At 45.2% G+C, this 24993-nt stretch overlaps 1 protein-coding gene and 1 pseudogene across 8 annotated transcripts in view; one reads left to right on the forward strand and one right to left on the reverse strand.

The window, feature by feature from the left end:
- The first annotated feature begins 7053 nt into the window (after positions 1-7053).
- Positions 7054-12043, forward strand: LOC144128123 (serine/arginine-rich splicing factor 5 pseudogene; annotated as a pseudogene). The gene has a single exon (XR_013313694.1). The product of XR_013313694.1 is annotated as a serine/arginine-rich splicing factor 5 pseudogene (transcript).
- A 6906-nt stretch (positions 12044-18949) lies between these two features.
- LOC144128124 (uncharacterized) overlaps positions 18950-24993 on the reverse strand; it is a 53042-nt gene continuing 46998 nt past the window's right edge. For all 7 annotated transcript variants that reach the window (XM_077661209.1, XM_077661211.1, XM_077661210.1 and 4 more), the window contains 2 exons: positions 20740-20868; positions 18950-19618 (listed from right to left, as the gene is read on the reverse strand). In XM_077661209.1, the coding sequence (XP_077517335.1) occupies positions 19493-19618; positions 20740-20868 (255 nt within the window). In that variant the 3' untranslated portion in view covers positions 18950-19492. The remainder of the gene's footprint in view (positions 19619-20739; positions 20869-24993) is intronic.

Genomic DNA, 24993 nt, shown 5'->3' on the forward strand with positions numbered 1-24993 from the left:
TAGCAAAGACTGCCTCGTGGCGCCGGCTACTCTGGTCGCCGTCGAGGAGCGGAAAAGGGATCCTCTTGCACTTCCACGGTGGCTACACTTCCGTCAACTTCCACCAGCATGCCGCAGTACCAACCGCTTGCTGAGGTTCTCATCAGTGTTCACTGCGGAACCGCAAGGACTCTCCTCAGCAGAAAGTTAAAGTAGGATCAGTGTTCGTCGTACAGTAATTTATGGCGTAGATTCCCTGCAGCGCATTGTCCGACGGCCCCTCTACAGCTTGGAAGTCTCATATGGAACCTGCCAGGGGCGTTGAAGGGGGAGGCCCCGAAGACGAGCCTAGTCGTGGCTTCACAATAGGCTCCGCTCGTCCGCTTCTGTTCATGGCCGCATTCCAAGGGCGCTGCAACACGAAAGAGCCGCAGCAGTTGAGCCGACTAGTTTGGCTGTTACCTGCCCAAAGCAAAGACTGACCTGTGGCGCTATTCCCAGCGCCGTCGGGAAAGCTCAAGGGGGCTCTCGAGTCATGACTGCAGTGGTTGCTGCCGCTAAAATCTGCCTTCCCACTCTGGTCTTCGCCGTGGCTCCCGGACAGCTGAATAAAAATACGAAAAACTTTGCTATGTCTCTCTTCGCTGCATTTAGTCAATGCCCTTTCGTAAGGAATGGGGTGCGAAGGAAACTCTGGGAGCTGTAGCAGTGCTCGCTGTCAGAAACTGCGTTCCCGTTGACAAAGCCACGTTTTAAGAGGAGACAGATGTAAGGAAAAAACCGGGAGGGCTCCGGATTAATTTCTACTACCTGGGGACACTGCGTTGCACAGCACTCGGGCGGGGCGGAAGTGAGGGCGGTTTCCAGCGGTCTGACTATACTCTAGCCTTCGCTACATGGAGTTTTTCTCCATGCTTCTCTAGCGTGGTCGCCCGCGAGCAAGTGATTGTACTGTGCAAGTGGTATGCGCCTCTTAGTCATCGGCAGCTTGCAACCGATACGCCGCTAAAGGCCTGGAAACGCGATGGTCGTTTGCGATTTTTGCTTGAGAACGAAGCGCGGACGATTGGATGATGATGATGATGATGACGGCCTCGGGCTTAATAGCACATACCCACGGCGGGGGAGTGCACATAGAATCAAATTCAGTGACAGCGATCGTTTTCGCTTTATGAAACCGGTGGTGAATATGTTTATTGGCAGAAAAAAAAATGCTACTTCATCCTTGACTTACCTAACATCGCTTGAAGCGGGTGTAGTGAGAACAGGAGTGGGGAAAATAGGAGAAAAGAAAAGCAGAAACTGAGGGAAGCGGAGGGCGTTAAAACCGGCTCTTGAGCTTCGCCCGTCGGATGAATTACGAGGAATCGAGGACCTGCTTTCGGTGAGATGGAGGTAAGTCCTTTTGGTAAGCATAGTCCACTCTTCGTAGCTGCAGCTGTAGTCTCCCGAGAACCTTGCGTAGAGCTTCTCTGCGGCACATCTGAAGGCCCTTGCATTCCCATTTCAGGTGTATGCTGTCGGCAGGAATGTCCCGAGAACAGTGTTTGCAGGTTGCCATGTAATGGTTCTGTAAGTCGCTATAGTTCCTTTATTGGCGCTGAAGCGGGTGAGCAGAGCTGCCGTTATATGACCGTTCCTGTCCGGAGCCGGCGCAAGATGACCGAGGCCTAGGGGCTGTAACCTGGTAGATTAGGACACGCCTCTTCCGGATACCTACTGTGAAGAAAGGCCCGTCGTTCGGCACGTGCTGTGATCTGCGCTTCGTCAATGTCAGCATTGTCTCCGATGTCATCGATCGGAAAGGTGCAAAGTTCCTCCCGTGAACGAGGCCTGCACTGAACGCCATGTGATCGGAGATGCTAGCAAAAAGGAGCTCCCGGGGGGCTAAGTGTGCGACCTCGTTGCCAAGAATTCCCGGATGTCCAGTATCCATTCAATGATTAAAGTAACCCGGCCATCTATGAAGGAGCTAGGGTTCCGGCGAGGGTCTATTCGCTTAGCCGTTCGGCTGCAGCTGTAGTGGAAGCTGCACGTTCGTATGGCTTCTTGGAAGTCCGTGAAAATACGTAAAGGCCGTCCTCGTTAACGGATCTGAACGTGCAAAGCCATCTTCGGACATCCGCTGTATTGGTACGCTGAAAGTACCAAAGAGGGTGTCTCAGCCTTTATGTTCAACAGACGTCCGCAGTACGTCCGCCATAGGATTTACTTTTAAACAAATATGGAACTTTTTATAGTCGTCATATTCGTATGAATGGCGTATAAATGATTACTGCCGTTGTATTCGTATTTTTTATCGGAATGAAATCGACGCGTTATGCTTTCAACTGAAGCATTTTTTAACTTGTATGACGCGTTCGGTCATTGCACGTTTTAGTCCAAATTGTTTGACGAAAAATGCAATGCCCATGAAACATTTTGCAGCATCATGCCGCGGTGAGATGAATTTCGGGCTGCATAGACGCAGCTACCAAAAGGCTGAAAAAGGACGAAACCGAATCTATCCGAAAATTGTATAAATGAGACAGTATAATTGAACCATGGCGGATGCAGTGGTTAGTGAACTGTGGCACCGTTTGCAACGTTTGTTGCCAACGAACGCCCGTCAGGCCAACCGATGAAAGATCGCGGACCTGGTGTACTTCAGCCGACGGAGAGTATACGAACACGGATCCGCGTATGTTTGTCGGAACATCTTACGGCAGCATGCATGTCCAGACTTTCTCGTGGTTTTCGCATGCTTTTGCCCAGAAAACCTCAACGGGTTGCCGTCTTCAATAAGAATAAAAATAACCGGTAAGAGGTGCAATGAAAGTTCATTTATTGCATGAGAGTGCTGCTTCCGCACCAACAAACGCGACACACAATATACGATGAATTATATACATAACAGCAAACAGTCATGGTATGATCTGCCTACGTACAGAGGTTAGCACGTTTGTCTAGAGCTCTTGAGCGGTGCGACACAGAGCGAACGAGTGAAATTGTACGCAGCATAAAGGTGAAGTACTTGTTTCTGCACGGGGTTGCATGTCTATCCCCAGACAACCATGAGATCAAGAAGACATTGACAGAATGTACCGCCCAAAATTTTTAATGTACAGAGGATGTTTCTTAATGACCACACTTTGCCCATTCTATGTCTAGAAGATGTTCCTATGGCCTCGGAATGGACATCTACAGAATATCCCCAAAAGTTTTTCGGACAGAAATTGTGATGGCAGTTGGGCAAAATACACATGCGTGAAAAATATTTGTGATCCTCTTTGAATATTCTGCAAAGGCAAACCGAAAAGAAAATTTTTGAAATGCAATAAACTAATCGCAAGGGAAACTTTTCGCTCAGACAGGTGTGATTGTTTGAACAGTTTATTGTTTTAATTAGTATCAACGCTACCGAGACACTATACCCACAATCACTATGAAATCATAGTTTATTGAAACTCTTCGCTCAGACAGGTGTGATTGTTTGAACAGTTTATTGTTTTAATTAGTATCAACGCTACCGAGACACTATACCCACAATCACTATGAAATCATAGTTTATTGACGAGCTGCACACACGCACACTTGCTGGTGGCATTCAACGGGCTTATATATTCCCCACACATGGCCTCCCTGTTAGAGCCAGTGGCACTTGCCAGTCAAGCGAAGTTATTTCAGTCAATTATGAACTTACGAAGGTAGAAACGAGAAGTCCAAGTAAGCACATCATGTTGCTAATACCGTTTATTAAAAATACTATATTAGTCTGCTGTGCTACCTTTACGCGAAGATTATGCAGATGCGTTAGGTGGAAACAAACGTGCTTCTAAAGAAGGCGCCTTTCTGAGCTCCATTCATGGAGCTTCTTAGTGCATATAAAACAGCATAAGCCATTTGAAAAGCTTTCCGGGACACATGCAGTCGAGTTCCTTGTGATGGTGCAGTGTGTGAGCCTGCCTAATTTAATCGTGTCTATTTGTGATCGTTCACAGAAAGTCCACTGTTAGAGTCTCAGCGATGTGCACAAAGTAACATTCTGACCATATCACAAAATGCAAGTCAAATGGATGTCCACTAACAGATGATCTCTTGTAAATGCTCGCACAGATGTTTCATGGGTCTCTCAAAATGATGTTTCATATTGGGATCATTTGTGGATATCCTCTAAATATTTCTGGTTTTCTGGGTCAGGCTGTGCTCGAGCGCAAATATCTCTTAAATTCAGTACCTGTTCTGAAAATTCACATTTTTCCTCCGAAAAGCACCACTCCAGACAAGTGTGCTCACCTCTAAATTTCTTTTGTGAATTCCTGACGAGTTACGCTGTTAGAGGCCAGGTGTACGGACGTAAGACGGCACTACGATGCAGGCAGACTTTTTTAAACTTCCTTTTTTTCCAAGAACCAGTATTACTTGACCACAACAAGGCACATTTCCGTACATTTTCTTCCCTTTGATAACCACTCACTCACAAGAAATGCTGCATTGCCTTACTTCAGAGTACAAGGCCTAATGGCAAAGTGCTTCTTTTTCTTGCTGTCGAACATTCCTTTCCGAAAACAGGTGTCACCTACAGAAGCACGAGATATTCATTCGTCAGTCACAAGAGCCACACCGTCGGAGAACAGTGCTTGACGACGAAAAAAAACCCGGAAAAGTGAGCCCACACGCACCTAGCAATATCCGAACACTGGCCATATTTGTGGTTTACTTCAGCGCAGAGTTGAGATTGTTACAAGGTACAAGTGGGATTAGCCTTGCGGATTTTGCCGGCAATAGCTGCACCATAGCAACACTTAAATTTTAAATATAAGGCCCACAAACCAGCCACATACCTGAGACCTTGCTGATCTACATCGCTATACACAGGCGCGAAGACTCCTTTCTACATGACTGATGTCCACGCGGATAGACAATGTCCTGAAGGAAAGTGTGAGCAGCTCCTGAATTCTTGACCGAAGCGAACAATTCACAGACTTAACTGCGTTGTACACTGGACAGCACTGGACAGCACATAAGCCCCTTCCTACCACTCTTACAATAGTCAAGCGTCCAATTTCTTTTACCTTTTCCGTTTTTCTCACTGCAGTCTGTGCAATGCTGCCACATCTGTGCCTCCATCCCCCAAGTCCACAAATGGCTTTGCGACATAAGGGAGCGTTGTGTCTCATATCTTCACAATTCATGATACCACAGTGCTATGAGGGTGTCCTTGTACACAACACACAAACAAAAAATCTCCTTCACTCTTTGCCCTCCTTTGGGACAAACTAGTGGCAGGACAGCTGTAAACTCGAGCTCCCTTATGAGAGCTTCCGCTATATTCACTCATAGACCATGGCCACATAACATCCCCTCATTTTTATTCCCACAAAAGAGCACGGAAGTCAACTCCATCCAAGTTTTGTTCCTTGTAAAAATCGCTTGTTTGCCTTATGGCTCTATTGATGTTTGTCCGGTAGTAAAAGACGACGTTTTTGTTGAGAAATTGGAGTTGAAAATGGAACATTCTTCTCCCGTCGCTCAATTCAAACCCACAGTGTCAATAATGAAAAGGACTCCATGATCACCGACCGGAAGCGAATGGCTCTGTAGTCTAGCCTCACAGATTCATGATGAGAAAATGTACTAACATCACCACACTTAATTTGTGAGAAAAGTATGTGGTTGCAATACCTCTAGTATTTCATTTTTTGGTCTTTTCTAGCTCGGAAAAGCTCCGTTACCAATAGAAGTAGCCTCTCTGTCATTGAAACACGATAATCAGTTGATAATAGTCCCACTTGAATTTGTCCTCAAATCCCATTGGTTTGCAATTTATTAAAATAATTTCCTGATGTGTTCATAACAGAAGGTATTTTGTTACACATACAAAGTTCAATTAGGACAGGTTATGGTAGCAATACGGTGAGGAAGGCCAAAGACCTGAATGATATGACCACACCACACACATTACTGAGAGCACCCACCACGCCTAGACAACATTCTCACAGGTCAGCAAGTGAATGAAGAAGTTTTCACACAAAAAGTACTACAGCGACAGCCTTTACCACAAAAAAATTTCCTTTACACCTATCACTGCAAAAAAAAAAAAAACTTAAGTCCATGCAGAAAAGATAAATGTTGGGTAAAGATTTATGCACAATTGGTATAGTAGTCCTACAGGTGTTGAGCCACACTTAACTACCTGTCTGGCCTGTGACCACAAAAAATCAAGAATTAAATCATCTATAACAGCTCCGGCATGCCACACTAACCAAATGTGAGTGAAAATATTGAACAGTTCACTTGTCTGCTCACAATGTGAACATGTAAGATGTTTTCAGAAGCAAGGCTTTTCTGTATAAGGTTTTTTGTCTTGTCATCCTTGCTATAGTCGCAAGCAATGGTGATGGCAGCCACAATGGTTGCAAATGAAATGGCGTTTCAAATAAAACCATCTGAACCACTTGCGCCTGACTGCAAATGGAAAGAGCCCAGATCTGAGTGTGGCAAGGGGCACTAGATGCGAGCTATCAAAAAGCAAGACCATGAAACACACATGTAAGGACTAATATACAGTAGATCGTTGAGCAAGAAAAATTTTAACACGTTCTAGATAATCGCTGATAATTTTAATAGACTTGGTGCAAAGAGGAGCTAACCATGAACTATTTAAATATCCATAGCTGATGAGCCAATCAAAAGGCATCAAATTCCATAAATGACAGCCATTGTATGAGGTCACCAAGTACTTCACTAACACAATTAAACTGGTGAGAAATTGTGAAATGTGAACCTTTTTACAAACAGTTCCTCTTGCTGTTGAGCATGATGTTGATATACTAGCAAAGTACACTGCAAAACAGCCGAAAGGAGTGCAGTGGCAGTGGGCCAGTGTGAGCCACATACAAAGCTCACCATCCTACAGATCCATATATAATAGTAATAATAATAATAATAATAATAATAATAATAATAATAATAATAATAATAATAATAATAATAATAATAATAATAATAATAATAATAATAAACACCTTTATTTTCAGAAAACATATTTACAATCTTTAAGACTGGTCTGCCCAAGCCACGAAGGCTTGTAGGGCAGTACCCGGCAGTTGGTGAATGACAAATATATTTAAAAACAGGCGTGACAAAACAAGCAAACAAAGATAAACCTTAATGCCAAAAGCAAATAAGAACACAGATAGTTTAGGTTACCGACATACGGGTTTTTAAGAAGTGTTTTAATTGTGACTGCGAAGAAACTGAAAAGATCGAATCGGGGAGAGAATTAAAAATTTTGGGTATATAATAATTACGATTGAAGTGGCCATAATGAGTGTAGCAGCGAGGTACCGTAAAATGGGGGTGATGGCGGAAAGGACGAACAGGAATGAAAGGAACCAAAAATTCACTCTCCCAAAAGTGAGCACGAATAACTACATGATGGAAAAGGGCATCGAAAGAAGGCAGCTGTAAAAACGAAAATAAATTGCAGTCAGGAGAAGCATCCGTGTTGTATGCCGCAGATCGAAGGATGTTCCTCAGTATAGCATTTAATTTCATTCGCCAAGTCTTTGAGCAGTGATAATACACAGTGACTCCATATCTGAGGATACCATAAATAAGAGCATGTGTAATAAGCTTGCGAGTCTGGAAAGGTAATAAATATCGAACATTGTATAGTACACATGATAAACCATGAAGCTTGTTACATACTACGGTAAGATGACTATTCCAAGACATATATCTGTCAAAAAGTATACCAAGGTACTTGACACTATTTGAAAAATTAATAGCAATGCAACAACAATTAAGACAATGCGAAGAATGTAAAAGCAATGGTTCAACAAAGGAAAGTTTTTATGAGGATTATGGAAACAAATGAGTTTAGTATTTTTGTTGATTAATTGAAATAGAATTATCTAAGAACGAGTCCATAACATGCACCACATCCGTTCTCAGGGCATACATGGCCAGAGGCAGCGAAGCATTTGCAGACAACAGTAGTGTGTGATCGGCATATTGAAAAATGTAACATTTTCCCACACCATTTGATAAATCATTTACAAATAAATTGAAAAGCAAAGGCGATAAAACAAAGCCCTGTAGAACACCTGCCGACAAAAATGATTCAGAACTTCGATGGCCGCATATTTCAACAACTTGTGCCCGATTAGAAAAATAGTCTTTCAGCAAATCATTAAAAGGGCCCTAAACTCCATGACATCAAGTTTCTCTAGCAGCAGGTCATACTGAACACAGTCGAAAGCTTTGCTAGCATCCAAAAACAGACCACATGCGAATTTGTTATTATCAAAACATGAGTAAATAATAACAGTAAAACTTTCTAATAACAAAACAGTTCCTTTACCTTAAATGAAACCAAACTGTGCCTCTGATACGATATTATTCGTGAAAACAATACTGTACATAACTCGGAATAGGTGCTTTTCAAGAATCTGTGCAATTGCAGGTAGAATTGAAATAGGCCTGTAATTTTCGATAGCCTTTAATGAGCCACTTTTATGTAATGGTCTAACTACGACAACATTTAAATTGTGTGGAATGAAGCATCCAGTAACAAAACTGTTCAACATAAAAAGAAGTACTGACTGCAATTTCATATCCTAACCCGCTTTACCAAAGAGGGTGTAACTATTAAAAGAGTAATGTGGCCTTTTCCTGAGAAGCTGAACGAGCCTTATGTCAAAAGTCTTATGAGACTCCCTTTGCACACTACTGACTCCGTGCAGACAAACCTAACTCCACGCCACTGCCTCCACGCTAACTTCAAAAAGCTCAATCCAGCATGGGCCAACAGGCTGCACGATTTTGTGCTGCTTTATTCAAGATGCTTCTACGCAGTGTCTTTCTCATGGTTTCGTGAAAGCTACGGCAACCAAGGTGCACGGACACCCTAAAGGTTTGGCTAACCCATGTGTTTACAGAAACAGAAAATTGAACAAAAAACATTCAATGCACTTCGCTCAAACGTTGAAAAGTACCTTTTAAATATCGTAAAAAAGCTTCTACTTAGGAAGTCATGCCATTGTTTTTTTTTCTGTCAGGCTGCACAACTTTCTGAATACGACTTTTCATGAAACTACAATTTCATTATAATTCAATAAATTTTAAATATAAATTAGCCCAAAGTAGTGGATACATTAGTTTGTGTGACCACAAACAATGTTGCCCCAGTTTCACCCCTGCAACATGGTAGCAACTTTTTAAAGCGTGCTATCACATCGGCACCCCGTAAATAACATCATAGCTATCTCACAGTAGCAAAGAATTGTATAACAGCAGGATAGGAAGTAAGTAATATCAGTGCAGGGCTTTCAGTTCTCTTTGAACTTAAAATCGCTCGATAAAAATGTCGCCAGGGCGGATCCTTTTGATTTATTCCTTTCTCTGAAAGAAGTGCCCAAAAGCCATGCATCTTGTCGCCCGATCACAGGTATGTGCATGGTCGAATATCCTCACAATTTTCTTCATCATAACCCCCAACCAGGCAGTAAACGCGCGCAAACAGGACTGTGAGGACAATGTACTACGCGACAGTATGCGACGCAGCCGACCACATAAAAAATGAAGGGACTTACGATGATTTATTGAGGAGGAAAGACAAGAATGGAGTTAATGAATGGCAAAAGATGGCCTCCACTGTGCAAGCGTCTACGAACATGCCTTACGCATTTTCTTCTAATACGGTACCGCCACACTCAGGGCAATGAACACTTTCTAAAGAATTATTTCCGGGATATCCAGCAACTTGCGTTTCGGAACTTTCCATCACGGTAGCACCGTACAGACGCGCACACCACGCCAGATCACCTATGGTATCACAACTGACGCCGTTAGGACAAACTCCGCAAAAGTACGCATGTGGGTTCACCATCACCATGCACCGGCGTCTTCTTTCCTCCATGACCACACCGCACAGGACGCATGCCTCCGTCCATCCTCCATCACCGGACGGGACGGCCAGCGGAAGAAGACACGTTGTTGCCATGGCACGTTGCTATGGTCTGTTTGCTCTATTTGCTAACACCAGCGAGCCTCAGTTTCGATAAAATGAAATTATCGCACAATTGATTACGCGACGCACAGCAGAAAGTTTAGACGTGCTTTGACGGAATGAACAGTGGTTCAAGTTGTCAGCTACGTCTGTATTAGCAGCGCGAAGTTGCCGTTATTTTCGAATAAAATAACGTGGCCAGCTGTAGCGGAAGTGACGTTTTATTTTGGTTGCGAGGAGCGCGTGTTGTGGTGGAGAGCAAGCACAGGAAGGGGGGTGGGTACGGAAGCGCGCTCGTATTTTTTGCCGTTCTGGGAGGCGCAAAAGCCGGTTTTCGTCGTACGGCTTCTGGAATCGCCCGGTCTTTGCCGACGCTAGCTGCCGAGCTTGAACATGCGGTTTGACGCCGGTAGCGAGCGTCGTTCACTTTTGCAGCGCGTTCGATCCTAAACCGTGCCGCCTCCGAACGCCATTTCGCGCAACCTCGCGCGTCACGTGAGATTCATCTGGGTAGATCTCGGCAGCCAGCGGAACCGTGATCGAACGCCTCGCCGCGTGTGATCGGGGTGCACGTTCCGGCAACTGATAAAGACCTCGGAACATTCTCAGCGTGCGATCTCCGCTGAAACGTGGCCTTGTGGCGGTGGCAGCGGCGACACCATGGCGACTCGGGTGTTCGTAGGCCGGCTCAACTACGAAGTCCGCGAGCGCGACTTGGAGCGATTTTTCCGAGGCTACGGCCGCATCGAGGACATCGTGCTCAAGAATGGCTTCGGATTTGTAGACTTCGACAACCACCGCGACGCTGAGGACGCCGTGCGCGATCTCAACGGTAAGCGGCTTCTGGGTGAACGAGTCACGGTCGAGCTGGCGCGGGGCATGCGGCGTGGACCTCCGGACCACGACCGCGGCCCTCGCCGCTTCGGGCCGCCGACGCGCACCAACTACCAGCTACTAGTCGAGAACCTGAGCACTAGCGTAAGCTGGCAGGACCTGAAGGACTTCATGCGCCAGGCCGGCGACGTGACTTACACGGACGCGCACAAGCTGCGGCGTCACGAAGGGGTCGTCGAGTTCGCCAGCTACGCGGACATGAAGAACGCCCTTAGAAGTCTGGACAACGTTAGCCTGGAGGGCCGCAAGATCCGCCTGGTGGAGACCAAGCGTCTGCTACGTCGCTCGAGCCGGTCGAGCTCACGATCGAGGTCGCCGCGTCCCGAACGCCGTGGCGGCAGCAGCAGGTCGCGCTCGCGGTCTTACTCGAGACCGCGCCGTTCCTCAGGTCGTCGCAGGTCGCGCTCGTCGTCTGGCTCTCGACGCGGCTCGGTGCGTCGCCAGTCACGGTCATCGTCGAGGCGCCTGAGCGGCAGTCGGTCGCTGTCTCCACGCCAGCCAGCCGTTCCGACGAACCGTAGAAGCCGTTCGAAGTCGTCAGAGGCTCGTTCGCGGTCAGCGTCGAAGAAGCGATCGCCGCCTCCCAACAAAAAGCGCCCGCGGAGCAATTCAGCCGACGAGTCAGACTCAGCCCCAGACAGGAATGGTGTGTGCGACGACGCCGGACGCTCACGTTCTCCATCAGGACACGAGTGAAAAGTGGCTGGCATACAACATTGCTTGTCTTACTTTTTTCTTACGCATCACTGTTGCATTTTTTGTGGCTATTCTAGCGCAAGCTAGCTGTAAGCTGAATCATTTGCAAACCCACTAATCGTACCTATGTGCTACATATGGTGCCTCCATTGTCACTTGTGCTCATAAACATGCTTGCATTGTTGCTACAGCCCGTCTCAGGAAAAAGATTGTGGTGTGCCTTGAACTGGCCATTTAGGTGCTGTGGCGACAAGACCATTACCTTTCACTGCTGTGCTTTTGTTCTTTTGTGCGTTTTCATTAGTACAGCGACAGCAGTCGCCCTTACGGGTTCCCTGCAAGGTCTGAAGCATGGAAGGTTGAAAACGCTGTATCCTGGCTGTGTTCCAATTGCTGCTGCACACAACTGGGCCAAAGCCCATATGTTTGCTTGTTGCCCATTACTTCATCGAACAAATAAATTATCAAGTTGTGGTTTTGTGTTTGATGCTTCTCTCAAGCCGAAAGGCCACTCTGAATGCACCCACAATGTGAAAGCAGGCTGATTGCAGTAGAATAAGACATCAGTGCACAAAATTTGCATATTAATTGTAGATAAAATGTAAAGGCCCGAAAATTGTGGCTTGGAACAAGCCTACGAGTAAATACTTAGTGTAATTGACGTGAAAGTAATGCACACTCTGAGGCTTGCTTGCTACTGCACATGGCAAATTTGATTCAGTTGGAGTCTGTTAATTTGAAAGTGCTAGTTCAAATGGCTAGTTTGTTTGAAACTGATGCTTTGGTCCTGTACACATCTTCCTGCATCGAGGGAAGACTGATCAGGCTCCTGTTTGAACTCCGGATGTTTAAAAAGTTGTCTAAATCCTTTCGAGTTGAAATTATTGAGGTTCAACTGCAGCTACAAAAGCTATGCACAGCTCGTGTCTTCCTAATATGAACGTGGTTCTTGTACTGCTGTTATCTTGAGTATGCAACCAACTCGCCCAAAAGCTCATTTTCCCGGAAGGAATGTAAGCTACACATGAAATGCCAAATCTGATTTGCAACTGTCTCCAGTGGTTTGTTAACCTGCTATTTTACTCTAGTTTGATGCGACTACTATGTCGCAAAACACTAGAGACTTTTCTTCCAGCTATTACTTAACGTTCCTGGCAGGCTGTTGAACAAGCCTCTGCTTATCTCTAACCAAGGGTCAGATCGGCCTCGCATAAGCTTGCCTCTACTTAATGTTTCAATCCTTCAGAATGCTTTTCGGCCCACAGAACTCTCTTCAAAAGAGCCTGTGATTCGCACGCCAAGAAGCTATGCATTTGAGTAGTAGTCTTACCCACTCTACCACTATGTGTGGCATTGTGGGGTTTATATACCATACAATGTTCACAGTGAAGGCTTCTGATCACTCCACAGATGCCTCACTGCTCACTATCAGATGCAAGTGTACAGTCGAGCCCAAACATATTGAACCCATACATTTTGAATTATTGGCTATATCGAACACCCAGATTACCCCCTTGAAAATCCTGTGCGAAACTATGGAAAAAATCACGCACATTGAACTGCAATTTCGCCCGTCATTTGATACATCAAACGATGCGCCACATCCCTGAGTGGCGCTTCTCCTAACAGCGTTCTTCAATCACTTTTCAAACGCCGAGACAGTTCAGCTGTGTCGCCTTGGCATCAGCTGGCAGCTACCGTGTGGTGAGGTGTGAACGTGGGGTGTGCTTGAGGGTAGCCTTCGGTCTCTCGCCACATCGCTATCATGCGGTCAAGCCAACCTAACTATTGGCAGCCCTCGCCTGGTGTGCTTTGCGTGCTCTGCAGTCGAAGACATTGAGGAAAGCCACTGTATGAAATTATTCTGTTTATATTGTATTTTAACAGCATTAGACATCTTATGATAGGCAGTGGCTAGTTCCAAAGCACCGTCCGCTGTGGCTTCGATGCGAAACAGGTTAGGCCTGGCAACGTCTAGCAAACGGTGCAATGCTACAGTGCATTGGCGGGCAGCATATCACCGCAAGAAGAGCGTCACTAGCAAGGATGCAATGTATTCCTGCTTCTAGGTCACAGGTAACTTCGTGCTTCCAATTTCTGATATATCGAACTATCAGTTTCAAGTTTGATATATCTGAACTCGACCGTATCACAAAGTGTGCAACTAGAAGTTGACTACGGCCTGCATAGCAAGGTCACGAAAAGGAACAATCTTTGCTGGCATGTATACACGATATCAGCTAGCTTCTCAACTGTGCACTTGTGCAGTCTACTCATTGTATGCAACCTGCAGCAAAAGTAATTTCACACTCGGTGAAACTTGCAGTCATTCTGCCTGAACATTTCACAACAATCGACGGAGTTAACCAACTATGTCTTGAAATGATTCTTCGGTACAGAAGACAGTTGCTATGCTGTCAGGCAGGATGTAATGATGAACTCCATTTTTTTACTATCTCACCTCGCTAATTTTACAGCATCGGTTAATGAGATGCCTTGAATCGTATGAACCGTAAAGTTCTGTGCCAATCTGTGCAATGCTGTTTGTGCTGAGCCCATATTTGCATTGCTGCGTTTAAATGGCAATTCAGGGGGGGGGGGGGGGGGGGGGGGGGCCTTGCACATTTTGAATTCATGATCGCATAATGTTTATTCAACCTCCCTCTCCTGGCACGATAAATTTTGAAAATAATGAGCACAATAATCATGAAAAAGCAACAAATGGAAAATGAAAACCGAGTTGTGATCAATGCACGTCACAAATGACTGACAAATCATGTCAAGAACGTTATCGGTAGAACTCCCATGTACATATTGACTGGCAAAAGTGGAAACTGAGTAACAACCCCATTCATCAAAAGTTAGAAATGACTCAAAGCAAGCTCAAGATTTTTTCGTTCGTCCAGCATGCAGCGAATATTAATGGGTGGTCAGTTCATGTCACAAATGCAGGGTTTTCTGTATAAATTGCTCCAGATGAGATCACGGAACACTGAACTTTAAAATCCATTTGGGTTGAACAAAATGATGTGTGGCCGCAAAATTTGGCACAAAACACCAGGACATTGAGAACAACATACAATAAAAGTTCGATGAAATGCAAAAAACTCAACACACTCCTCCCCACCCCTAGTTGCCCTGTAAAACAGGAGCGCCAACAAATTTTTGAGAAAAACTAGTCGAAAAAAGATGACGCACGAGAAGAGGAATGCGCAAAACAAATACTGGTTAGTCCAGTCCTTGTATGCATTCGTCCAACGTCATTTTTCGACTGGTTTTCCTCAAAAATGTGTACCAATTTCAACTGTCCTGCAAATCACCAAAAAGTTTTCTTTCCGACAGCTACAGAAAGATCACTAAAACTGACACAGATCAAACTCCATTCCAATGCAGTAAACAAAATGAAAACAGATTTTAAAGTTACGGCTAGCTTTGCTTGGTTCTAGCTCTGGTTTCCTATGCATGAGGAATGCAGAAATGATTTGCAGAAATGCACCAACGCAAGTAAAACTTAATAGCATTTGGAAAATGAAGTCGGAATCTAGACTGCTGAAAAAAACTTCAATTCAAGCTTCACCTTTTCATCAAAATTGCCATAGGTGTCACAATTTGAATGCACTGAAATTTGATTTTTACTTCTTAGCAGATCTTTAATAAAAACAAATATCAAATTTTCATTTACTACAACCATTAAGAGTTGAAAGTGGTCAAAACTGATATCAACGAGGAGCTCTAAGCCACTTCCTGAGCAGAGCAACTTAGTGCGTTTGATAGAGTAAGTTGCTGTGGATATCTTGGCAACGTTAGCCACACGCAGCATGCAGCACAAACAAGGTGCAAAATAAGCTCTTATTTTGTTACATTAGCATTTCTGTTAGATTAATGCTGTCTTAGAGCAGCTAGCTGTACGAAGTCAGTCAATGCCTGTACAGTTCTCCAAATTTTTAGTAATATCACAGCAGAGTCGACCACATGGTCGTTCAACATCCCATGAAGGACCGCAATGACAAAACAGATGAGATTACGAGCAAGAACACAGAGCGCTTGCCAGTTCGAGCGTCGTCTGCTCAGCTGTTCTGCTGGTGCTATGTGCACAGAATTTCTCAATATTGCATAGACGGAAAGCAAACGGCATTGCACTGCATTTACCATGGAGAGGCGCCGGTATGCTGGAAAGATTAGGTTTCATTTTAAAGCGAGAGCTTTATTGGCCGCAAACTCGCGATTTCGCCGTGGCGGTACTTGATCGAGGCACGTGACGTCACAACGCGCGCCTCGCCGCGGAAAGTTACTGTGCTTCGCGCCGCTCGCCGCCGTTTGGTAGGACGAGACACGTGTTCCTCGTCGTTGCGCTCGCCTCCGCTTGCTTCGACAGCTGCGTCGCATGCGTGATAAGATGACACAGGATTGAAAAGGAGAGCTGGCGTGCGCCGCAACCACAGTTGAGGCGACAGTATGGACGGCGACAATTCTGATAAGCTGGAGGAGGCCTGGAATCGACAGTGGAACGAGATGAAGAGGAAATGAATGGCCCAGGAAACAGAGGAACAGCGCACCGAACGACTGGCTAAATGCCGCCGTGAATATGCTGCCGCGAGACAGGCACGTTTAACGTCCGGTGTCTCGACCGCTAGCAGCAGCGACAGCAGCCAAAGGAGAGACCAGAGTCCTGCTTCACCGAAGACGGCCCGTGATGAACGATGGAATGCGACCAAGAGACTTCAGCGGCGGGCTCAAGAAACCAAAGAACAACGTGCCATTAGCCTAGAGAATAGGCGTAAGAGTGACGCGACCCCTTCAGTCCTTGGATATCCTCGGTGCTGAAATCAAACATGGACCTACAGGTCATACTGGACGTTTATGCCTGTGCTTCATACGTTGTGGAATATGTGAACAAGGCCAACCGGGGAGTTTCACAATTGCTTTCGCTACATATATCCTGGCATAGCCGAGCTAAGGCACTGCCATTTTTTTACTTGGCTATTGCTGGACACGGAATGTGGACTCAGCCATAACAATACGACTCTTCTTGAGACACACCTCAAGTGAATGCTAAAGTTTCCATACCAGCCAAACATTTGTGTTAAATCTATATATTGTAAGTGAAAAACCCACTAATAAAGTAATTTCATCTGCATGCCGAGGACAGCACAACGGCGCAGCTGGCGATTCAGAGGTGGAATACATGTTTTCGGTCCAGCACTAGCCAAGACAAGTAAGAAACCTCGTCTTAAAAGCATTCCCGCGCTGGATGAAATGCTCTTTAAAGAAACTCGCATAGACGGTGGCGCCAGCTTTCCCTCTAGGTAAGATCGAGAAAGTCTGTGGTGACGAACTCCCCACTTGCTCATCTGCCCAGACTAGACTGCAAACTGGCAATGGCCCTTTGTGCAAGCTTGTAATCTCATCAGTTTCACCGCTGCAGTCCTTTCTTGGGATGCTAAACGACCACCTGGTCGACGCTGCTGTGATGCTGCTATAAAATTGGAGAGCTGTACTTATATGAGTGACAACTAACACTGCCCCCAAGAGCAGCATGATCAAGTCAGTTGCCAAGGGCAATGATGAATTGTCGTAGTCCTGGATAATGGGGACTCTGCTTCTAAAAGTAGAGGTGTACTGTTAAGATCTTCACTTTTGCTTCATGTTTGGGCATTCTTTTAAAAAAGAACGGTTCTTTTCAAATGACACTGCTTGCAAGTGATCGAAAGAGAAGACTTTCAAACCTCTTCTTTCTGCGTTGTGTAGTTGTGTAATCAGAGTTATGCGTGTAATAAGTGTACTTACGACACAAATTTTTCCCACATTGCACACTCTCACAGGCATAGTTCAGAGAATTCTGATAACTTGTTCCAATTAAGCACAGTTCCTGTCAAGCTCATATGCAAGATGTGCACTACTAAGATTGACAAAGACAGAGTTAAAGACAACATAAACGGTTAAGCACAATCTACTGAGTCTTCATTCCATTCCGGTGGAAGAAAGAAAACAAGACCATGTGACAAAAATTTGATGAAAGCTTAAGAGGGGAAGAGAAGACAACACAGAAGTGCACGACGCTGATAGCAAATATGACAGAAAAAATTAAGTCTCCAAAAAAAAGAAACATGACCACCAAACAAGTGTTTTCAAAGCTCGGCTGGGAGTTCTGCACCGAAGCCATGTCAACTCTGCCTTACTGATACACACTTGCAGCTGGCAATCATGTAAACTTTTTGTCGTTGCGCAGCATAGCAATCTCCCTCCACGTGAGGGCGACCGATGAAGAACTTAGTACGTAGCCGCCTTCCAAGCCAGATATCATTCGGAATGCAGACTTGACAAAGCTACGCTGCAGAACTCCCAGCCGAGCTTCGAAAAGACTTGTTTGGTGACCATGTTTTCTTGTCCTTTTTTGAAGACTTCATTTTTTTTCTCCTGTCACATTTGCTATCAGCGTCGTGCACTTCTGTGTCATCTTCTCTTCTCCTCTTATGCTTTTACCAAGTTTTTGTCACACGCTCTTCTTTTCTTTCTTCCACTGGGACTGAATAAAGGCTCGGTAGATTGTGCTTAACCGTTCATGTTCTCTTTAACTCTGTCCTTGTCAATCATAGCAGCGCACGTCTTGCAAATGATCATGCTCCAACTAGCCCAATCCCAAGCACTTCTTATCCAATCAAGCCTTTGCAAAGCATTGGTTGTTGACGGGACAAAAGTGTCAGAATAAACCAAAGGCTTGAATTAGCAAGGCCATAAAAGTGGCTAGTAGGTTTAAACTAGGAGACTTCAATTTTCGTGATAGTCCACTGTATCCATTTCCTTTTCAGACATACAAGTTTTGAAATTTTCAGCTGGAAAACAAACTTTGCAACCTGTACCAATATTCCGCAAGGAATCAAAAGCACAAATTAGAACTTCAAAACCCTCACTAGTGTTTTGTAGTTTTTAGACTTCTATAATACAAGAAAATCAATTTGAATCTGTGTGATGGCTGCTGAGAAAACCACTGCACCATTCCAGCATGTATCTGGATAGGTGCACCAGGGCTGATGCTTCGTCTCAATGTAATTTCACTTGCATATAGGTGTACGAGTTTTGAACATTTTAGCAAATTTCTGTTCCTGCCACCCCGATGTGCACCCACTACCTGCCATTAGCTGCCTTAGCCTACACATCACAATGTAAAGCCTCCAAATTGCTTGCAGCAGATCATTCAAAGCCCCCTCTAATCAGTGCATGCACACAAGCTGTACCTCAACAGTACAATGAGCCCCAATTGATGCTAACAGAACAAGAAATGCTGTCTTTGAGCTAACACAGAAGGCAATCTGCTGACTTGCAAAACAGGCAACATTAAGGGAACAAGAGCCCCTTCCTTTAGAAAGAACGCACAGACACAAGCTAGACAGTTCTGAACGTGTTAGTCTCTTTTAATCTTTGCATTCAGCCCGCGCGATATTTACACAATGGTGGTCTGGACACAAGATAAGAGACGATGTGCGGTAGCAAGCAGTTTCACATCCTGTGCGACCACGCATGTCCTTTTCACGGCACACACGCGATTCCACTGCCGCACACGCACGCTCTCTCCTCTGTTCTCTCTTTACAACATATTAAAGAAGAAGCCTTGCCGAAAGATCTGGGGTGTGACAATGTGCTCTCTTGGTCGTGGACCGGCATCACAGCTGGCCAGGGCTGCCGGGCAGTGGTGGAAGGGGCGTGGTGGGGGACTGAGGGGGTCCGACGAGGAGAGGCGGGGTCATCAGTCCTTTCTTTGTACACAGCTGGCAACGTGATGATGATGGCTTGGAGGAGGCCCGCAGCACGATGATGACTCACTGGGGCAGCCGGTGATGCCGCGTCGGCCATTTCCTGGCGGTGAAGAGGAGCGTCCCTTCACGGTGACGACAAGCGGAGTCCCTGGTGGCGGCAGCCACCATCCGTTGCTCAAGACGCCTTGTGCCTCTGCTCGCTGCTGAGCTTCTTGCGGCTGTGCTTGATCTTGCGGACGTATCCTTCCACAAATGCTTTGATTTTCATCGGGTTGATCTCACCCTTCTTGTTGTGGCAGATCTGCAATATGTGCAAGAAATCGGTATGCCTCACCATTGTGTACTTGCATGCAACTTATTTATTTATTTATTTATTACAACCTCAAAGGCCCCATTAAAGGGGTATTACATGAGGGAGTGGAATTCAGGGCACATGGTTGATTTACGCGTACGGTGCGCGGACGCACCGTACGTGTAATTCGGAGGTCGCGGGTTCAGTTCCCACCGGCAGCATGTGGTTGTTTTTTCTGCTGCTTTTCTAATCAATTATCTTAAAAGCAATAAAAACACCTATTTAACAATAATTTCCATCAATAAACACCACAAATAATAGTAATAATGGTTTCTGTGGCTGTTGGCTTCTCTCTCTCTCTCTCTCGCGCACGGGCGCGTGCGTGCGTGTGTGCGCGTGTGTGTGTTTTTGCTTACTTCTAAAAAAAATGTAGGTGCAACCGCGGCTTAGCACTCCCACTGTTCGTGCTACTCTGCCAGCGACGGCCGGGGACAGGCGCGACGCAGAGCAAGTGAGGGAACAAATGCGTGTTAATGGCATCCTAGTCGAAATAAAGAGGATGAAATGGGCTTGGGCAGGGCATTTAATGCGAAGGAAAGATAACTGCATGGTCCTTAAGGGTAGCGGAGTGAATTCCAAGAGAAGGCAAGCGTAGCAGGGGGCGGCAGAAGGTTAGGTGGGCGGATGAGATTAAGAAGTTTGCAGGCATAAGGTTCAGCCAGCTGGCGAAGCACAGGGTTAATTGGAGAGACATGGGAGAGGCCTTTGCCCTGCAGTGGGTGCAGTCAGGCCGATGATGATGATAAAAAAAAAAAAATGAACCTAGCAGAGCGAGAGAAAAAAAAAAGACACCACATACAAGACTGCAACATTAGTGCTCATTGTGAACTGAACTGCACCCAAAAAGCAATGAAATGTTGAACAACACAATAGTGACTTGTGTCACCAAAAGCAGCATACAAGGTTGAGGGATCTAGAGCTGGGAGGCTAAGCTCACAAAGCTGTTGGCAAGTAATGCTAGAAAATCAGACGACAGCTACTGAATTCAATCCATGGCCAGCAGTTGCAAGCTCCGGCTCCCACAATACTCGCAAGACACTGCAGATGTGGCCCCAAGAAGCAACACCTACCTTTGGGACAGATTTCCTGAGGATGTCCTTGTACTCCTCCTTGGAAATCTCGCGGCGATTGTAGTAGGGCTTGAGTGACAGCTTCACCTCCTCCACCACGCGCTCCTGCCGGTTCAGCTTCTTCAGGAACTGCATGTGCACGGGGTGAGGCAATGCAATTAACATCAGTGCAACAACCACATCCGCCACACTGCTCCCAGGCTGGGATGAAATGCACGACAATTTGCATACAAAGGAAAAAGCATGCACACCATTCCACCCACAAGAGCAACTCCCTTAATTTGCCCAACACCGCTAAAGGTCCTGTGCTACAGCACATGCTGAATGAGTGGTTATTCAATGACACCACACGACCAGCCTCCGTATCACCAACACAAAGAGTGTTCCTGCCTCATCTCATCTGCAAGCTTTCTATTCTGGCCTAACCCTAGATGGAACACAAGGGCACAAAGCAAACATGAATGGCCTGATAAGACTGATAAAAGAAACTTGGCCAGTCCACGCAACAAAGCCACTCATTCAGTGTCACCCACAAGTGCTGGCAGGCAACTCGTGTTCAAGGAGGCTCACAGATAACGGCTCCTCAACGATGCAAGAGACTCGATATCTAATGAGGTGCTAAAAACAGCAAGGTTTCGTACTGGGTGTCTCCCATGGTACAAGACAGTCAATACTAAGGTCGTCTTTACACATGCACAGAGCACATACAAACATTTCACAACGCTAATTCTTGAGCAGGAGAACCATCTCAACAAAGGCCCCCAAGACAAGAGGGGGAATTCTTCATAACAAAGCACGCATAAAACGACAAACATGAGAAAAGACACGGACAAGCGCTACACAGATAGCGCTTGTCTGTGTTTCTTCTCATCTTCGTCGTTTTCTGCGTGCTTTGTTATGAAGAATGGTTAACCAACTATCCCAAATCAACACCGTACAAAAGAAATCACGATAACCTTACTTCCACCTCATACAAAGCAGCCAATCAAAGGCTAGACAAAGGATACTGACTGGCAGATGACAGTGCCATTCTTTTATATACCTGGTCCAGGCCCAGGCTCAAAATACCACCTTTTATTAACATGTATTTCAAAACTGTATACCTAGAAAAAAGGACAACATAAAAATGCGAAATTCTTACTGCAGCAGCGGCAAACATGGAATAATAATCACAATAATAAATTTCTAACACGCCAAGCTAGGAGGTACGTTAAAATGGAGGATTCTCAGTGTTCTTCATGACATATAGTAGAGTGGGCCATAAAAAGAAAAATAATAGTGCACAGCCCGCACTGCCAGTGTTCTTCATGGCAGAAAGAACAGTGAGGACAAACAACTTACACCGAGAACGGAGCTTTTAAAGCTAGAAAAGGCCGAAATAACATGCACGTGTCGCCACCACCAGTTGATTTAGCAAGCAGACTGGGTGCATCAACACAGTTAACTGGCTGTGATGCTACCCTACACCTCCATTTACTTCAAGATCATCATCATCATCATCAGCCTGACTACGCCCACTGCAAGGCAAAGGTCTCTCCCATGTCTCTCCAATTAGCCCTGTCCTTTGCCAGCTGCGCTCACCTTATCCTTGGAAACTTCCTAATCTCATCCGCCTACCTAACCTTCTGCCACCGCCCGCTACGCTTGCCTTCTCTTGGAATCCACTCCGTTACTTCAAGATGGTGACCCTTATCTGTGCAGACATCCCGAGTTTGAATCGAGTGATGGGAAAACTGTTCAAGTGCAATTTTCTCAGCAACAAATGCGTCTCTGGCTGCCCGTCAGCCATCAACACACCCAGAAAGAGCCAGAAAATCTAAATTTTTTACCAGGGACAAAAATATGCTGGACTTGTCCCCCAGTGCCCCTTTAGTGTACAATGAAACTTCACAAAGTCTAACGATTTTACCTCCATCGCAATGAACCCGCCAGAGAAAGGTATGAAACCCATAACTTCACATTCAGAAGCAGAACAACATGGCCACTAAACCTTAGTGAGGTGAGGAGAACAACAACAAAAAAAAAAGATCTAGGCTGGGTGGGCACTCCTAGCCATTGACAAACCACCCTGTCTTGACAAGCTCCAGCAAGCTAGAGTTATTTTGCGTTGGCAACATTGTCTGCACAATAATCAAGGTGCCGACCATGGAAGATTTTCTAAGAATAAAACAGAGAAGCTCCTCCATTCTGAACTAAAGCACCACAACTGTCCCTGTCCTCAGAACAAGGCAGTCACAGCTTGTAGAATGACTCTTAGTCCCGAAAAGATGACAAACGACTCCAGCCAAGCTCCACTCTTAGCGTTCCCAGAAACCATTCAGTAGTCTCAAAAAGGAGCGAACAGTACATCATCCAGAGCTCCACCCTGAAATTGCCTCTTTTGCTCCCTCTCTCTCTCATTAATCCCAAAGTCAAAGCTATTCACTGAAGACACTTTGCAATTCCACACAGTCATTTCTTCAGCTTCACCCCCAAATGCCTACACATGCACTCTCAAAACACAACACATACACTTAAAAACACCACTACCACACAGAGCAGACTCCCATGAACACATCCTGGATGTTATAAATGTTCCACCACTCTAATGTTCCATGTTCCACCACTATAAATGTTCCACAGTACTTAGCTAGAGCCCCCATTTTTTACCCAAGTTTCATTAGAGCAGAAAGGATTTTGTCAAAGATAATTAACTGAACAACCGCTTAAGATGGGCCAGTTGAGGTCCCATCTTCAGTAACGATGCACACAATGTTATTTTGTGTGCACTGTACAGCTGTCACAATAAATTTTTCTCATTAGTAAAGGACTTCTGGTTCGCAATAAAATAATGCACACACATGCACAAGACATACAACGAAGCAGCCACAGCAACTAACTGGCAGAGGCTGAGGGCTACGTCCAGACTGTATCCCCATAAGCAATGACCCCCAGATACACGCCGTGGCTGGTGCAAGCAGTGAAAGTGGTCATATCAGTTCAGTACCAACATGAAGGGCAGCCACCTTGCCTGCACTTTTTTCTCCAGCAGAACATTTCTTTTTGTCAGCTTTCTATAAACAAACAGCATTCAAAAACCAAATAACATAACACGTCTAGAAATACAGAGCAGCTCATTTGCACAAAGAAACAACCTAGGCACCGGTTGTGGCCAAAGGTCCTATCCAACTACAAGAGCAAGGGCATGACTCATTAATTGCCAGTTAGATGAGTTAAGTGAAATGAGCAACTGTTCCAAAAGTACTCAGCCTCGGAGATTGCGAGTGACTGTTGCCCTGCCTGTATTCTCTATGACCATGTCTAGCATGTCTAAGTAGTGTGCAGTGATACACAATAAAGTATCGTAAAGACTGACACAATGCTTTGTACAACGGCTCAATGCGGCAGCACGCTTCCGTTACCTCAGCCCACTAGTGGATGCTGAGTATGAGCTACAAGTCATAACGTGAACCCAGTTGCACCTAAGAGAGACCCGAATAGAATTAAGGGCCTCTCTGAACTAGCTTGGCACTGCTTCGCAAGTGGTTTCAGTAGCAAAAGTAAATTCAACCAAACCACACGAGTTGTTTCTTCTCTCTGCACTGCAACAAAGTGATGACAATGAACATACAAAAAAAGAGAAAAAGAATCTAAATTTCTTTCCAAGTTTTTTACTAGTGTAAGGATGAGAGACAGTCCAGTACAAAGAAAGGTTTAAAGAGACACTGTGGGCAAAGTGAAGCTGGCCTGAATTAATAAATAGGTTACTAATGTCAACGGGCTGCTTTCACTGAAAATAGCTTTTATAAGATAGAAAAAAAGAAAAAAAGATCAAATAGTGGTCACGTTTCCAAAGCAAATTTCACAAGCTAAATTCAGTGAGACCATTGGTTACTTCTTCCTTCTCTTTTGGTGACTAGCTCACACCACCATCTGCTCTCAGCCGGTGCCGATGGAGTACTTTTCATCAATGCAATAACTTCGAATAAAGTGGTATGAAAAAGGCTCCCACTTACAACTCTGAAGCAATAAATGCGCCTTTTGCTGCCTAACAAATGTGAGTGGGGACACAAAAGGTCAAACAACATTTTTTTTTTGTTTTTTACCAAGAACAAAGATTAGATGGTCTCGCCCTTAGTGTCCACTACAGGAACAGGGAAAAATGTTAGTTCTCTACTGCTTTTACTTTTTCCATGACCAGCACTATAATATGAATTGGAGGGGACAATTAAGCTTACAGTACGATGCAATAGTGTAGTGGGTAAAAGGCTATCC

The sequence above is a fragment of the Amblyomma americanum genome, chromosome 4, assembly GCF_052857255.1.
Source record: "Amblyomma americanum isolate KBUSLIRL-KWMA chromosome 4, ASM5285725v1, whole genome shotgun sequence".
NCBI lineage: Eukaryota > Metazoa > Arthropoda > Arachnida > Ixodida > Ixodidae > Amblyomma > Amblyomma americanum.